Source organism: Podarcis erhardii (assembly GCF_964252035.2).
Source record: "Podarcis erhardii genome assembly, chromosome: Z".
Taxonomy (NCBI): Eukaryota; Metazoa; Chordata; class Lepidosauria; order Squamata; family Lacertidae; genus Podarcis; species Podarcis erhardii.
In genome coordinates, this window is record NC_138504.1 from 37,511,319 (window position 1) to 37,526,992 (window position 15,674).

Consider the following 15,674-nt stretch of genomic DNA (forward strand, 5'->3'; position numbering starts at 1 on the left):
GCTCCTCCAAGGAATGTGGAAGAAAGGGTTTTTATCTGATCCAAGCCCCTGTTCAGTGCAGGATCCACAGTGCAAGATGAAACTCTTGCATCCCTAGCAGAGGAGTGCCCAGCCCTGCCTTAAAAACTCCAGCAAAAGACCCACTCTGGAAGAATGGCAGATGAAGATGATAGATTATATGGGACTAGCAGATATGACCGGCAGAATCTGAGACCAGGGAAAAGAGTCGGCGGAAGAAGATTGGAAGAAGTTTAAAGACTATTTGCAGAAATATTCTAAAATTAATGAATGTTAGAATGATGTTGGACAGAAAATTAAGTGGTTTCCAGTTGTAATATTTTAAGAGTAATGGAAAATAAGGCTCTGAAATAAGCAAAAACTAATGGTGAGGATTTGCTGAATTTACAATTTGAATTGGAATATAAGAAAGGGAGGTATGAGGAGGTCCGGAAAATAAGTTAATAGAAAATAGGTGAAGGGAAATTTCATGTGTTTTTTTTAGTTGTTTTTGTATTTCTTTTCTTTTTGTATTTTTGCATTTTTGTTGTTTCTTTTTTGTTGTTTTACAATGTATTATTTTGGAAAATTTCAATAAATATCTTATACATTAAAAAAAACTCCAGCAAAAGGAGACCTGCCACCCCTTAAGGCAGTCAGTTCCATTGCTAAACAGCCCTTATCTCACAATGGAGAGCTAAGAAACAGAGTTCACTCCATCGGCTCAGCTGCGACAGACAGGCCAGCCCTCCTGTCCCTCAACTGTCATCTGGGGAAAGTCATTCCATCAGGCTGTCTCAATGGGAGAGAGAGGGAAAAGAGCTCACACCATCAGTTGTGCTGGAGGTCCAACTCTACCAGGCACTTCCTGCCTGTGAACTGTGGCAGCTGGTCAATATCGGAACAGCTGTCTAGAAATTGGTGTTTGAGTTTTGATTTTCCTCTTTCCTCCTTGTCCCCTTTCCCTTGTGTTGTGGGTTTTTGTGTTTTTAAATATTGTAAACCTGCAGGTAGGTGAGTGCCTTGCTTTGATATTATGTAAGCCGCTCTGGGAGCCTTTATGGGTACAAATGCTATAAATAATAAACCAACCTACAAGCCAACAAATGTCTTAACTACAGTGGTACCTCAGGTTACAGACACTTCAGGTTACAGACTCCACTAACCCAGAAATAGTACCTCGGGTTAAGAACTTTGCTTCAGGATGAGAACAGAAATTACACAGCAGCAGAGGGAGGCCCCATTAGCTAAAGTGATACCTCAGGTTAAGAACAGTTTCAGGTTAAGAACGGTCCTCCAGAATGAATTAAGTTCTTAACCCGAGGTACCACTGTATAGCCTTCTTGCCTGCTGTTTTCAGCCACTGGATTGAATCCTGATGTCTGAAGTAACAAGAACAAGGCAGTTCCATCTTCTGTGGAACAGGCCCTTCTGATATTTGAAGTCAACCATAATGTCTCCCCTTAATCTGCTCTTCTCCAGGCTGAACATACGCTGAGCCTTTCATTTGCTGCTAGTAGGACTTGGGTTTCCAGATCCCACCGCCACCTGCCTCTGGACATGCCAAGCTTTGTCAACACCCCTGTAACATAAAGCCTCCTGGCAGAGAGCAATCCTAGCAAGAGAAGTCATACCTGCAGAGGTATTCGCTGGCGTGCTGCAGGACAACAGGGATCAGGAGGATCTGGAAAGTGAGAGCAGGCAGGTAGTGGTAGAGGAAGAGCGTCTTCTCCATCAGGAAGAATGGGAGGTAATTCATGGCCCAGCCTCCCACGCAGAGGCCTCCTGCTGACACCCACTGCCACCATGCCTCTGTCAGGGTAAAGGGGCAGAGAGCTGCATTAAACAGACCATGGCTTGATCTAGCTCACTGCTGTCTACACAGACTGGAAACCTCCAGGATTTCAAGCAACGACATTCACAGGCCTGTTTAGAGAGGCTGGGGATTGAATATGGGACCTTCCACATGCAAAGCAGGTGCTCTGTTCCTGAGCTATAGCCTTTCCCCTAAAAATAAAGTAGGAGTTTTTGTTCATGTGTTCCCAGTAAAGTGCTGAATTAAGTAAGAATATAGGTCCATCTGGTGCAATACTGTTTGCACTAACTGGCTGCAGCTCTCCAGGGTTTAAGGCAAGGGACTCTCTCAGCCCTACCTGGAGATGCCAAGGATTGAACCTTCTGAATGCAAAGCAGGTGCTCTGCCACTGAGCTTGCAGCCCTTACTAATAAGGGAGTGTTAGTTCTATTCCATTTATATTATGACTTTCCTCCAAGGAGCTCATGTTCTCCTCAATCAGTTTTATGCAGGTTCAAATCCACCACCGGGTGCATGAAGCTACTGGGTGATCATGGGTCAGCTTCTGTCTCTCAGCCTAACCAACCTTGCAGGGTTGTTGTGGTGCTATTTTTTTAATTGCAGTTTATTTTTTTCTTGCTACTTTGCAAGCTGTTTATGGGAATATAAATTTATGTTTGAAGCTTTGAGTTGTAAAATGGGTAAGGAAATAAACAAACAAGAGGTGGGATAATAGTCAAAATATCTGACCTTCAGGGATGTCACAGATATTCCGTCTCCGCCGGAGCAGGTACCACAGGAACAGAGCTACATAGGCAGCAGTGGCTGCATTGGCTGACATCCAGGTGACGATGTTCCCCAGAAGGTGGATCTGGGCCTAGAGAACCAATAACCAACAATGTTAAAAGCACTGCTGTGGAATTTGACCTCCCCATCCTGATGGACCCCCCCCCAATGATGCTTTAAACTGCAATTCCCATTATCCCTGACATCAATTTACCTTCATCCCCCCCCCCCCCCAATCCAGGAGAGGTGCATTAAAGCCGTTTTCATCCAATGGAGAGAGCTCTTGAATTCTGAAATTTCAAAATATATAGCCCACACACTTCTAAGCAAACTTCACATCCATAACGACTAGAAACCTGGGTTCTTTTTTAAGTCGCAGGAAGCTGCATTCCTTACTATGTTACCCTTTTCTGAACTCCCACAGAATCATAGGGTGCATACATTAATTTATGCTTCTCTTGGCAGAAAGTATAAAAAGGTGAAGAGGCCATTAGAAGTGTCTTATTGCAGCTACGTCTTTATTTTATTTTTGCAACTGTTTCTTCACATTTGAAAACTGGAGTGCATTGTTCATTTGTGTGGGGGGGCTGGCTTTTAAAACTAAGCAGGAACCTGCCTGTACAAGGTTGCAACTTGCCAGTTGCCTGTGGCAAGCAGAAAACTGCTCCCAGGTGACCAGGCCTTTGAAAATGTAGGCCCTTTAGGCCAAAAATGACTCCCATAAGGCTTGTCTGGATAAACTTCTCACATAATAAGGAGCTGTCCTGAAGAGGGGTCCAAACTGTCAAACAGAAACTTTTAGAAGTGGTCCCCTGGATGTAGTAAAAAGGTGTGAGCATGTCTTTCTACAGGTCACCCCCGCCCCCCATAGAAAGACGTGTCTGTTGTCTTTTCAGCATCTGGTAAATAGTGTTTTTCAAATTCATTCTACTGGGCTGCTTACCGTATTTTTCGCTCTATAAGACGCACCCGACCATAAGATGCACCTAGTTTTTAGAGGAAGAAAACAAGAAAAGCCAGCAAGAGCCGCAGACATGTTTGCTCAGCGCGGCTCTTTAAAGATAGAGCAGCTCTTGCTGGCTTTTCTGGGAGGTGGGAGAAGGGACTGACAGGCTGCCCTCCGTCCCTTCTCCCACCTCCCTGAAAAGCCAGAGCAAGCTGTGCAGCTATTGCTGAAGCCAGCACAGCAAGAGCAAGAGCTGCACAGTGGCTCTTGCTCTGCTGGCTTCCCAGCGAAGCGGGATGAGGGACGGAAGGGGCTCCATAAGGGCTCCCTTCCGTTCCTCCTCCCGCTTCGCTGAAGTGGCGCTGCTCTGCTGAACCCAGCACAGCAAGGGTTAGAGCTGCGCATCTCTCCCTCTTGTTCTGCTGGGTTCAGCAATAGCTGTGCAGCCTGCATTCGCTCCATAAGACGCACACACATTTCCCCTTACTTTTTAGGAGGAAAAAAGCGCATCTTATGGAGCGACAAATACGGTAAGCAATGTCTATTGTCCAGTTCTGTGGCTCTCTGTCCAGCTGCTCTCCAATAGGGCTTTTTAGTCTCTGTTTTAATCTTTCTGGTTTTAAAACTTGGGGCTTTATTGTATTTTTTAATGTATCAGGAGGACCAAAGCTCAGCAACAGAGAATCCTGCTTTGCATGGAGGACCCAGGTTCACTTGCCAGTCTGTGAAGACAATACTGAGCTAGGAGTACGAACAGCTGGATTCAGTGTAAGGCAGTTTCCTAACACTGAAAGCCAACCAGACAACATTTTTTCTCTTGGAAGACAATATATAAATAATGCCAGTTAATTGATTAACTTACCCCCGAGGTGGAGTGGAACCAGTAGGCAATGTTTGTGTCCAGGGTAATCCATTCCAGGGGAGAAGAGCTATATTTGTGTTCTGTGTCTTCATTTTTCAGAGTAAGTATCTTCCACTGAGAACAGAACAGGACAACTAAGAACTTCTCAGAGCAATACAGCTACAACAAGTTCCCTGGCCTAATCCTGATTAGGACTGCAAACTAATGAGCAGGGCAATATATTTCTATGAATGAGAACTTACTTACTCACCAGCAAATCACTTTTGATAACCATGTGACGATTTGGGGGACAGGCAGGTTACAAAGTTCAGCAGCATCCCCTGGTGTAGTGGTCAGAGTATCAGACTAAGAGCTCAGAGACCTGGGTTCAAATCCCTACTTGGCCACTGTTTCTCAGCCTAACCTGCCTCACAGGGTTGATGTGGGGATTAAACAAGGGATGGGGGAGGAACACTGTGTATGCCACCTTGATCTCCTTGGAGAAACAGGCGGAATATAAATGCAATACACAAACAAACAAACAAACAAACAGGGGATAACCATGTATGCCATCTTGAAGTCTCTGGAACTACAAATATTTATAATGTATTTATCTGGACAACTTCTATACTGCCTTACTTACAATCATCTCTTAAGTAATGCATAAGAAATGCAATACAACAAAAATAAAAATCAGTTAAAATGACAAAATCAAGATTCAGTTAAAATGCTTGATAGAATTTAAAGGCGAGGGGGGAAATAGTCTTCAGTGGGTGCCAGAAGTTCAACAAGTCAGGAGCCTCTCGCAGATTCCATAAAGTTTGGCCCACCGTACTGGAGGCAGATAAGCATGAGCTGGGAATCTGAGCCATAGGAGAATCCCTGATCTCCATGATTTGGTAAACGTAAGAATAAGGTAAATATAAAGTAGAATAATAAACAATCAGAGTCAGCAGCTATCAAGGCATCTCAAGTCCTTCCCAGGCTGGGTACCTGAGATCCTTTTGGCTGAAGATGCCAGGAATGAAGCTGAGGACATATGGATACAAATGAGCCACGACCCATTCCACTGTCTGCGTTTGCAACCCTCCTGATGATGCTGGACCCCCCAGGTCCCATCAACCTTAAGGGAAGGGAAAGAGTTGCAGTCCAGAGACATCTGGAGGACCAGATGGGCCTCATCACTGGCCCTACGTCTTAAACGCAGCAAGACCACTGGGTCCACCCAGCCCAGTGCTGTGTCTCCACTGATGAGGTGCTTGGCTTTCAAGCCAGAGGATTTCCCAGTCCAGGTATATCACATCCTTTAAATGGAGATACCAGGTACTGGGCCTGGGGTCCTCTGCCTCCAAAGCCGCTCGTCTGACCCACCCAGCCCCTTCTGTGAGTCACACACAATGCCCAAGCTATTCCACCTTACAATGGATTTTCCACCTGCAAATGAAACAGAAATAAGAAAACATTTTAAAAATCTATTTATGTCAGCCTATGAAGCTGGAAGGTGAGGGACCTGTGGCTGTCAGGGATCTTGTTGGACTACAACTCCCATCATCCCCTGTTTGGGGCTGATGGGAACTGGAGTTCAAAAACCTCTGGAGGGCACCTTGTTACGAGTACAACTCCCATCAACGCTGTCTGGAGGTTTTCCACAGGTGAGCTCAGTGCCAAGTTCTCCTATGGGAACAGGCTGGTCTTTCTGTCTTCTTTATGGTGCAAGACTTCAACTGGGTGGCTCCTGCACTGGGCTTCAGTGGGGAGATTCCTCCACTCTACTCTTTGCTGCCTCCAACCTCTCCCTGCTTCTCACCTGCAGTTCCGTGAACTTGGCCATGAAACTGAGGTTCTGGCTGATGCTGATCTGCGTTGGGGAATGCAGTTCCACCTCCCTCTCCTTCTGTTCCTGGCCTGGAAGAGAAGCCGAAACAAACTGGTCTGAGACATATCCCGATTCATCAGGGGAGGGAGAAAGAGAAATAGTAAGCTTCCCTACAACACTTTTAAAAAAGTTCTAAATACATGCAGGTCCTTGGATGCAACACATTCCAAAGGAACATGGAAGCTGCCTTATACAGACCATTGGGGTCCACGTAGCTCAATACTCTCTACTCTGAGTGGCAGCGGCTCTCCAATGTTTCAGGCAGGGAATCTCTCCCAGCCGCAAACTGAGGCACCAGGGATTGAACCTGAGATCTTCTGCATAAAGGGCAAATGCTCTGCCACCGAACTATGGGCCTTTCCCTAAAAGTAAACACAAGGTTCTAGTCCTCATGGTCCTGAATAAAGATCTGTAGTGTCACGAGAAATAGGCACTAGGTGGTGCTTCTCCTGTCTTCTGATGTAGCTGTAGTTTCTGTTGTTTATATATTTGCTATAACGAAGGTAATGGCAGAAGTTCAAGGGTGCCAGCCAAAGAATATAACAGGGAGGTCAGGAAGAGGACAGCTTCCCTCATGTGCCAACTTCCAAGTGTGAACTCCAAGGACATACCCTTAGAAGTGGATGAGAAAATGATGGCATCATGAGCACCTGTATATCAAAGACTACGTAATCTGGGCACAGAGCCTCTACAGATGCAGGTATAGGGTGGTATATAAATTCAGTAAATATAAATAATAATAACATATAAGGCCTAGCCCCAGCAATGAGATTTCAGCTTAGACTGCTCAGGTAAAGTGCCAAGCATATTTTGGCCTAAGAAAGCGGAGCTGTCACCAGTTCCAGGAACCACACTGGCAGAAATGACAGGTATCTTTAAGCTTCTTCCTTTATATCTTTAATTAGCTTCACTTTGTATACTAACACCTGTTTCTGTTTCTATGCTTATTATTATAGCAGTTAAAAAAGCTTGCTTCTGCTTCTTAAGAGTTTGTTGCCCTCCATTTACTGAGAACCCAAGGGACCTGATTGCTGCTTAGTGGTTGCTCCTGACTGGGGTAATGCTTGAGCAAGCATTATAAAAGCTGGTTTTAAATAGGAACCTGAGTCAGACCAATACTACATCAGCTCAGTGCTGTTGGCACTGACTGGCAGCAGCTTTCCAGGGTTTCAGACAGGAGACTTTCCCAGGCCTGCATAATGGTCTTAAAGTTAGCTTTTGAACTGACTTTTGCCATATCTGTGTTCTTCCACGTTCCACAGCATGCTCTGATGGTAGCCTTTAGAAATCTTCTCCCCAATTATCTCCAGCTGCCGATAGCCCCACTCAGGTAGAGATGCGCCACTGAGCTGCAGGATAGGGAAAGAAGAGGAAACTGATTGTGCGGGAGAAGGCTGGTTAATAATATGCTGGCTATCTTTCATTCCCAAACCAAAATTATGGCAGCCAATAGTGATGCAAAGAAGACCACAGCACAGCAGTTCACAAACTGTGCTGCTTCACCCCACCAACCTGGTGCCTTCCAGATGCTCCTGGACTACAACCTCCATCATCCCTCACCACTGGCTATACCGGCAGGGGCTGATGGGAGTTGTAGTCCTTCTTTTCACACAGCACTGAGTTATAGCTTCGGAATTCACTCTCGCAAGAGGCAGTGATGATGACCATGTAGCCTTGAGAGAGGACTGGACAAATTTATGGAGGAGAAGGCTAGCAATGGCTAAATGCCATGGTGCTTGTGTTCTATCTACATAGTTAGAGGCAATATGCTCTTGAATAGCAGTTTCTATAAACCGCAGGAGGGGAGAGTTGCTGTTGTGCTCAGATCCTGCCTATGGGCTTCCCTTTGGGGCATCTGGTTGACCACCATGAGAACAGGATGCTGGACTAGCTCAGCTGCTGGCCTGATCCAGCAGCCAAGCTCTTCCTAGCCCAGAACGAGAGTCCCAGGTTGGGCAAGGCTTGAATTTTATTATTTCGGTCACAGACCAGTTCCAGCCCACATACAATATCAAGGAAGTCATAAAACACGATAGGGATACATTTGAATTTGCTATTAGGTATAACAGGGACAATACAGATATAGCAACAGTTAAAAAATATATAAATTAAAACTTAGTCACTAACATATAACCTAAAATTATCATTTAAGGCCTTAATCATTATGATAGCACAGCTTGTTCCCTAGGTTTTATGGCAATCACACAGAATTTGGCTACCCTTAATGTGATCTCAGGATCCTTGTCCTTTACCAGGGATTTTAGACACTGAAGTTCGGATTCATTTGGAGATTTTTGCATAGCAGGGGTAATAAATACCAAGCATATATCCCCGTAGAAACAGCAGCGTAACAAAGAATGAAAGACAGTTTCTACCTCCATCAAGCCACAGGGGCAGACTCGTGTTGGGCAAGGCTGAGTTAGCATGTAATAAATCAAATGAATAAAGGCTTCCAGGAGCCCAAAGTCATGAAGTGAGTTGCCTGCTGTGCCTCTGCACAATTCCTGGTGGGAAAACTCCAAAACCCACATACCTTTAGCACTGCCGAGGTGTTCACATGGACAAGCCTTACTTCAGACAGGATTGTTTTCCAGACATCTGTATCCGAGTCTCGGTTCACAATTTCCTGCAATAATAGCAAGTTATCACTTGAATTTTGATCATTTCTATAGTTGAGCTGTTTGCAGCTGAGTTGATTTTTCCAGCCAAGAAACACAGCCTGCAGGTATTTAATGTGGGTTTGTTTGAGAGACTCCTTCCCTTTCACCTCTCCCCCTAAAACTGGGCTGGGAAAGCCTTTTCAGCCTGGGAGCCACATTCCTTTTGAGCAAGCTTCTAAGGGACACATACCAGTAGCGGGAGGAGCCATGAATGTAAATTTCACCTTTGTACAGGAGGATATATTTATTCCAATGTTACACACACAAATGCCTATTCTTCATTTTGGCAAGGAAGAAACATGATCGCAGTTCAAGAACACATTTCAACCAGGCAAAGCACTGAAGAGGGGCATGGAGAGGACTAATGAGGAGTGTGGCTTAGCAAGAGGAGGTGTCACCTGACAAGAATCCTGATGACCAGCCAGAGACGTCTGGAGGTCAACATCATCCCCCAAGCCTGAGGTTCCCCACAACCCTGCTCTAAACGTTCAGTTTTAAATGCACAACATGTTGATTCTATGTTTGCATTATATAATCATTGGAAGGATGGTAGTTTAACATCACCAAGAATGCCTTGACAGTGCAAAGCAGGCAGGATTAGGCGTGAGTGAAGGAGTACAGGTGTCTGGGTCTTCCTCCCACTGCAACATCTGGATATTTCAAAAGAGAGCCTGTTCCTCCCATGTGTGTGCAAAGGTTGCTGAACTGAATGCATCACTGTGATGCAAAATAAGAAACTAAAATTGACATGTTGTGGGGAGAGTCTTTAAGAAGCCTTGCTCATCTCAGATTGGAGAATATGGGGGGGGGGTGATTCCCTTCCCTCCGATCAACAACTCACCACTCTCCAGAGATTCTGAGCCTGCATGGAAATGTTGTAATCAATGTAGCAGGAAATCTCTTGGGAATGAGGGCTCAGGGGCGCAGCAACGTCATGTCTGTAAAGGCAGATGGATAAAAGAGCTTCAGAGCAGTTTCCTTAAAGCCTCTCCATGGGGCTATTTTAGCACCTGACCTGTGCTGTTCCTAGCAGCTGCTTCTGAGAAACCACCATTAAGGGGGGAAATGTAGCTGCTCAATTACTTTAATGGTAGTATGACCATGTGATCATTACACGCTGTGCTTTGGCAACTTGTACTGACCCCCCCCACCCCCAAACCAGCTTCCCAATGCTGGTTTTGACCTTTAAACCCGCTTTGTGGCTTAGGAGCTGGTTACCTGAAGGCCATCCGTCTCTATTTATGTACAGAACTTGCTTTCATCAAGATTTAGTGGTGGCTCCCAACTTGGATAGCTTTAAAGGGGGAGTTGACAAATTCACGGAGGATAAGGATAAGAGTGGCAAGTAGCCACCACGGCTATGTTCTACCTCTGTTGTTGCAGTAAGTATGGTTCTGGATACCAGTTGCCAGGAATCAGGATGCTTTTGCCCTGATTCAATAGCTAAGCTCTTCTTATCAAGTAGAATCATGGGGACTGAACCTGCAACCATGGCATTGTCAGCACAACACTCTAACCAACTGAGCTATGTTCTTGTTTACCTGCAAATGCCTGCCAGATCTCTCCTCTTTTTAAAATGCTGAATGTCTACTGTAAATTACCATCTGAACAAAGCTTAATCATTGCAGCTGGGGGCAGAAGCAACCTTGCTGAGAGCCAAGGGCTACTTACGTGTTGAGGTAGCGAGTTGTGATCCCATGAACAAGCTGCACAATGCTGCCGTGGCGCACAGGGCGAGGCGGGTTGCTCACCACCAGTTGCTGCCTGTTTGGAGAGATGTGCAAAGATGATGCAGGGGGAGTTAGCAGGCCTGGAAATACCAAAATAGAGCAGGTCCCAGTAATTATCCACGAAAGAGTTAAGTGAAATGTTCAAGAAAAGAAAGAGAAAACCAGATCTAGGCTAAAAAAACCAGGAGAAATATGTCTGAGGGTGTCAAGGAGTGGAGGATGGTCCATTACGACAAATAAGGGAACTGCCCCACCAGCTTCAGTCTGCCCTCAGCCAGCCCCTGCCTGCCAGTCTTTTTACTTACAACCAGCTCAGGGAGTGGTTCTGCCTGTCAGCTTCCTCCTCCTTGGTCTCCATATTGGATGGGGTAAAGGTAAAGGGACCCCTGACCATTAGGTCCAGTTGTGACCAACTCTGGGGTTGTGGTGCATCTCACTTTATTGGCCGAGGGAACCGGCGTACAGCTTCCGGGTCATGTGGCCAGCATGACTAGCTGCTTCTGGCAAACCAGAGCAGTGCACGGAAACACAGTTTACCTTTCCACCAGAGCGGTACCTATTTATCTGCTTGCACTTTGATGTGCTTTTGAACTGCTAGGTTGGCAGGAGCAGGGACCGAGCAACGGGAGCTCACCCCGTCACGGGGATTCGAACCACCGAACTTCTGATTGGCAAGTCCTAAGCTCTGTGGTTAAACCCACAGCGCCACCCGCATCCCTAGAGGATGGGGTAGGGGGACAGAATTGGTGGGCTCTGCCTGTCATTTGCTCTGCCACCATCTACTGTTCAGCTCCCTTAATTCCTCCCTATGAGTCCCAGTGGGCACCAGCCACCACTGGAGTCAAGCAGTGCTGCAGTCAGCTTGGGACTCAAGTACCTAAAGGAGTGTCTCCTTTAACATCAACCATCTTGAGCCTTTTGACTGGCAGGGGGAGGCCCTGTTGGTGGTGGTGCTGGATGCTGCCTGGTTGGCACTGACCAGTGACAGTGTCGTTTCATTTTTGGAATGAAGTACACCTTCAAAAACTCTCACCATTTGATGGCTGAAAGGATATTGTTTCCAGGCAGCTTTGAAATTAGTAGCTTTGGGAGTAGGTAATTTTCAAAAACATTTCAAAATGTTTTAGCTATGTTTTTATTTTACTCTTTGGGAGGAAGGGCAGGATGCACATGGGATAAATACAGTACAAGAAAATAATAAAGACATCTAAGAGAACTGGTAATCCAGAGGAAGCTCAAAATAACTGCTGGTTTTACAAATATCAGAGAGCAGTAGAAGCATCATCATCATCATCATCATCATCATCATCATTATCACTATTGATTCATTACTCACATTTCACCCTAAGGTTCCAGGGTGGGTCCTAAAAATATGTATCCCAGGTGTCAAAGACCAGGGTAAAAGAGGCGCTCCTTCAGCATTTGCCAAAAACTGTATAGTGAAAGTGCCAGGCACACCTCTGTAGAAGGAGTGGGGATTCCACAACTGAGGGGCTGCCACCGAGAAGGCCCTTTCCTGGGTCACCACTCCAAGCTTCTGAGTGAGGCAAAACTACCATGAGGGCTCCTCTGTTGTTTGCAACATGAGGTACTGGCCACTCTCAACCCATCAGATAATATCTACAATTTTAGATTATAAACACACCTGGCGTGATGCTTGTGCTTAAAACAAAAAACAAAAAACCCCAAATCAAAATAAATCTTGCACCCCCCCCCATGCCCATCCCAGCTCAGTTTTGTAAAAATGCATAAAGCAATATCTCTTGCTTTTTCCTCTCTTGTATAGTTTGGAAAGGTTGCTCAGAAAGAGAATGCAGCCTGGGCCTGAAAAGGGGGCTTCCCACCCGTTTTAAAGAGAAGTGTCTGTCTACTTACATGCCAGGGTCCTTCACAATCCACCAGTTGTTGACGTCCTTGAAAGGGTAGCAGGTGACTTGTTGCTGGTGGGAGCTTCCACGGCCGTTTTCATACCTAAGGATAAAGAATGGAAATTGTGGGAAAGATTCACTCCCAAAGCATCACATGCATCAGGCAATAATTCAGGAGTTAACATAAGAACAGGTTTGCCAGATCAGACCACCCTCCTGTTGTCACAGTGGCCAACCAGACACCTGTGAAAAACCCACAAGCAGGAACTGGGCACATGAGCTGCCTCCCTTCCTGTGATTTCCTGCAATTTCCTGCAACCAGTATTCTGAGGTATGATTGCCTCTGATTTGGATACTAGGAGTATATCTCAATCAACAGCCCAGCAGGGAGGGAAACCCCTCACTGCATTTAAAAAGCTGGCTTGCTCTGCTGGTGGGGGTAGTCATCACAATTTCTGAAGTTCCTAAATTATACAGAATAGGAGCAAGGGATCTGGTGCCCTTCAGATGTAGCTGGACTCCAACAAGCATCAGCCTCCAGCCAGCATGGCTAATAGTCAGGGATGACAGGAATTGTAGTCCAGCAACACCTGGAAACCAAGGATACCCCATCCCCTGATCTAACAATTAGCATTATCTGCAAGAGACAGAATAATGCTTCTATTTAGAAGAGACATCCCTCCATGGAAAGAGGGAGATATCTCTCCTTAGGTAAGGCTGGGGAATCTGGGAGATCTCCAGATGTTAGTGGGCTCCAGCTCCCATCAGCCCCTGCAGTCAGCATGGCCAATGGTATGGGGATGATGGGAGTTGTAGTTCAGCAACACAACCTGATGACCTCAAACTATTCTTAGACCAACTCCCAAAAGCCCCTGCAGCCAGCATGGGCAACTGTCAGGAGTGATGGGAGTTGTAGTCCACTAAAAGCAGAAAGGAACCACTCGAAGTCCCCATCCCTACTACACACAGTGCAAAAGAAACCTATACCATGATTGCAAAACTCACAAGTCCAGAGGCAGCTTGTTCAACCCAAAGGCCATTTTGGAAATTCAATGAAGCAAAAAATCTCACTAAGGTATTGCTCCAGATATTAAAGTAGTTAAGAGACATCAAAGTCAGACACAATGTCCTCTGTGTCACCCTGACTTAGGGCAAAGTATCTCTCCTCTCTCTCACCTGATAGGGTAAGTATTCTTGTGAGAATGCAGCCAGCAGGGCATGGGTTTCCCCAGGATGTTGCGCAAGGTGATCTGGGAGCCATATGCCACCTCCAGAGGCTGGCCTTGCGTGATCCGAGCGAGGCCACCCTAGAAAGAGCCACAAAACGTGGAGAACAAATGGAAACACCTGATTTTAATGTTGTCCTTTGCTATGCCCAAGTACACACCAGAATCTAAGTAGCCTCTGTTTGGGAAGGGCAGCAGCTCAGTGACAGAGCATCTGTTTTGCATTCAGAAGATACCTGGTTCAATCTTCCATGGCATCTCCAGGTAGAGGTGGGAATGTCCCCTGCCTCAAATGCTGGAGAACTGCTGCCAATCAGTGTAGAAAACAGTTACAGATAGGTAGCCGTGTTGGTCTGCCATGGTCAAAACAAAATAATAAAAAAATTCCTTCCAGTAGCACCTTAAAGACCAACTGAGTTAGTTCTAGGTATGAGCTTTCGTGTGCATGCACACTTCTTCAGATACACTGAAACAGAAGTCACCGGACCTTTCTATATAGTGAGAAGGTGGGGAGGGGTATTACTCAGAAGGGTGGTGGGAATGGGTGATTGGCAGATAGCTGCGATGAGCCTGTTGACGACTCTTAACGACTGCAATAGGTCTAACAGGAAAAAGCAAGGGGTGAGAAGGTGAAAAATGGCTTTGTCATGTATAATGAGATAAGAATCCAATGTCTTTATTCAAACCAGGTCTCTCCATAGTTTTAAGTTTGGTGATAAGTTGCAATTCAGCAGCTTCTCTTTCCAGTCTATTTCTGAAATTCCTTTGTAATAGAACAGCTACTTTGAGATCTTGTATAGAATGTCCTGGGAGATTGAAGTGTTCTCCTACTGGTTTTTCTGTCTTGTGGTTCCTGATGTCGGATTTATGTCCATTTATTCTTTGGCGTAAGGTCTGGCCTGTTTGTCCAATATAGAGAGCTGAAGGACACTGTTGGCATTTTATGGCATACACAATGTTAGACGATGAGCAATTAAATAGTCCCGAGATGGTATGTGTGATGTTGTTGGGGCCAGTAATGGTGTTGTCCGGGTGTATGTGGCAGCAAAGTTGGCATCTGGGTTTATTGCAGGCTCTGGTGCCAGTGTCCGTGTTAAGTCTGGTTATAGTATTATTGTGGGTTAGGAGTTGTTTAAGATTGGGGGGCTGTCTGGAGGCAATGAAAGGTCTTCCTCCCAGAGCTTGAGAAAGAGAACTGTCATTGTCCAGGAGAGGTTGTAGATCTCTGATGATGCGTTGTACTGTTTTAACTTGGGAGCTGTATGTGATGACTAGAGGTGTTCTGTTATTTTCTTTTTTGGGTCTGTCTTGCAGCAAGTTCTCTCTGGGTATCAGTCTGGCTCTGTTGATCTGTTGTCTAACTTCATCTGCTGGGTATTTTAGTTCTAAAAAGGTTTGCTGTAGATCTCTTAGGTGAGAGTCTCTGTCTGTAGAATTGGAGCAGATGCGGCTGTAACGTAGTGCCTGGCTATATACAATGGACTGTTTGGTATGTTTGGGATGGTAGCTAGAGGCATGTAGATATGTTTGTCGGTCAGTTGGTTTACGGTATAAGGTGGTGTGAGCTAGATAGACCAATGGTCTGACTTGGTATAGGGAAGCTTCCCATGCTTTAGAGGAAGGGCTGTAGCTCAGTGTCAGTAGAGAACCTGCCTTCCGTGCAGAAGGCCCCACGTTTATCACCCAGAAAGGCTGGGAGAAACTGTTGTCTGAAATACAGTAGAGACAATGCTGAACTAGTTGGATCAATACTGAGCTAGAAGGAACAACTGTCTCACTCGGTATAAGGCACATTCCTATACTCCTATGCATTTCATGTATATGCTCAATGGTTGAATCATTTGTAGATGGGACTGAACTCATTTAAAACATAGCTCAGGATCCAGAAATGGTTGCATATATCTTAGTGTATTATTTCTGAAACAGAACCCTACCCTGCCTCTGCAGCC

The 15,674-nt window shown here is 45.6% G+C and overlaps 1 protein-coding gene across 4 annotated transcripts in view; it reads right to left on the reverse strand.

Moving 5' to 3' along the window:
• POMT1 (protein O-mannosyltransferase 1) overlaps window positions 1-15,674 on the reverse strand; it is a 29,604-nt gene that overhangs the window by 1,974 nt on the left and 11,956 nt on the right. For all 4 annotated transcript variants that reach the window (XM_081848408.1, XM_081848411.1, XM_081848409.1 and 1 more), the window contains exons 10-19: window positions 13,676-13,806; window positions 12,507-12,602; window positions 10,573-10,665; window positions 9,743-9,839; window positions 8,775-8,867; window positions 7,470-7,590; window positions 6,173-6,270; window positions 4,387-4,500; window positions 2,543-2,669; window positions 1,632-1,809 (exon numbers count right to left, since the gene is read on the reverse strand). In XM_081848408.1, coding sequence (XP_081704534.1) covers window positions 1,632-1,809; window positions 2,543-2,669; window positions 4,387-4,500; window positions 6,173-6,270; window positions 7,470-7,590; window positions 8,775-8,867; window positions 9,743-9,839; window positions 10,573-10,665; window positions 12,507-12,602; window positions 13,676-13,806 — 1,148 coding nt within the window. The remainder of the gene's footprint in view (window positions 1-1,631; window positions 1,810-2,542; window positions 2,670-4,386; window positions 4,501-6,172; window positions 6,271-7,469; window positions 7,591-8,774; window positions 8,868-9,742; window positions 9,840-10,572; window positions 10,666-12,506; window positions 12,603-13,675; window positions 13,807-15,674) is intronic.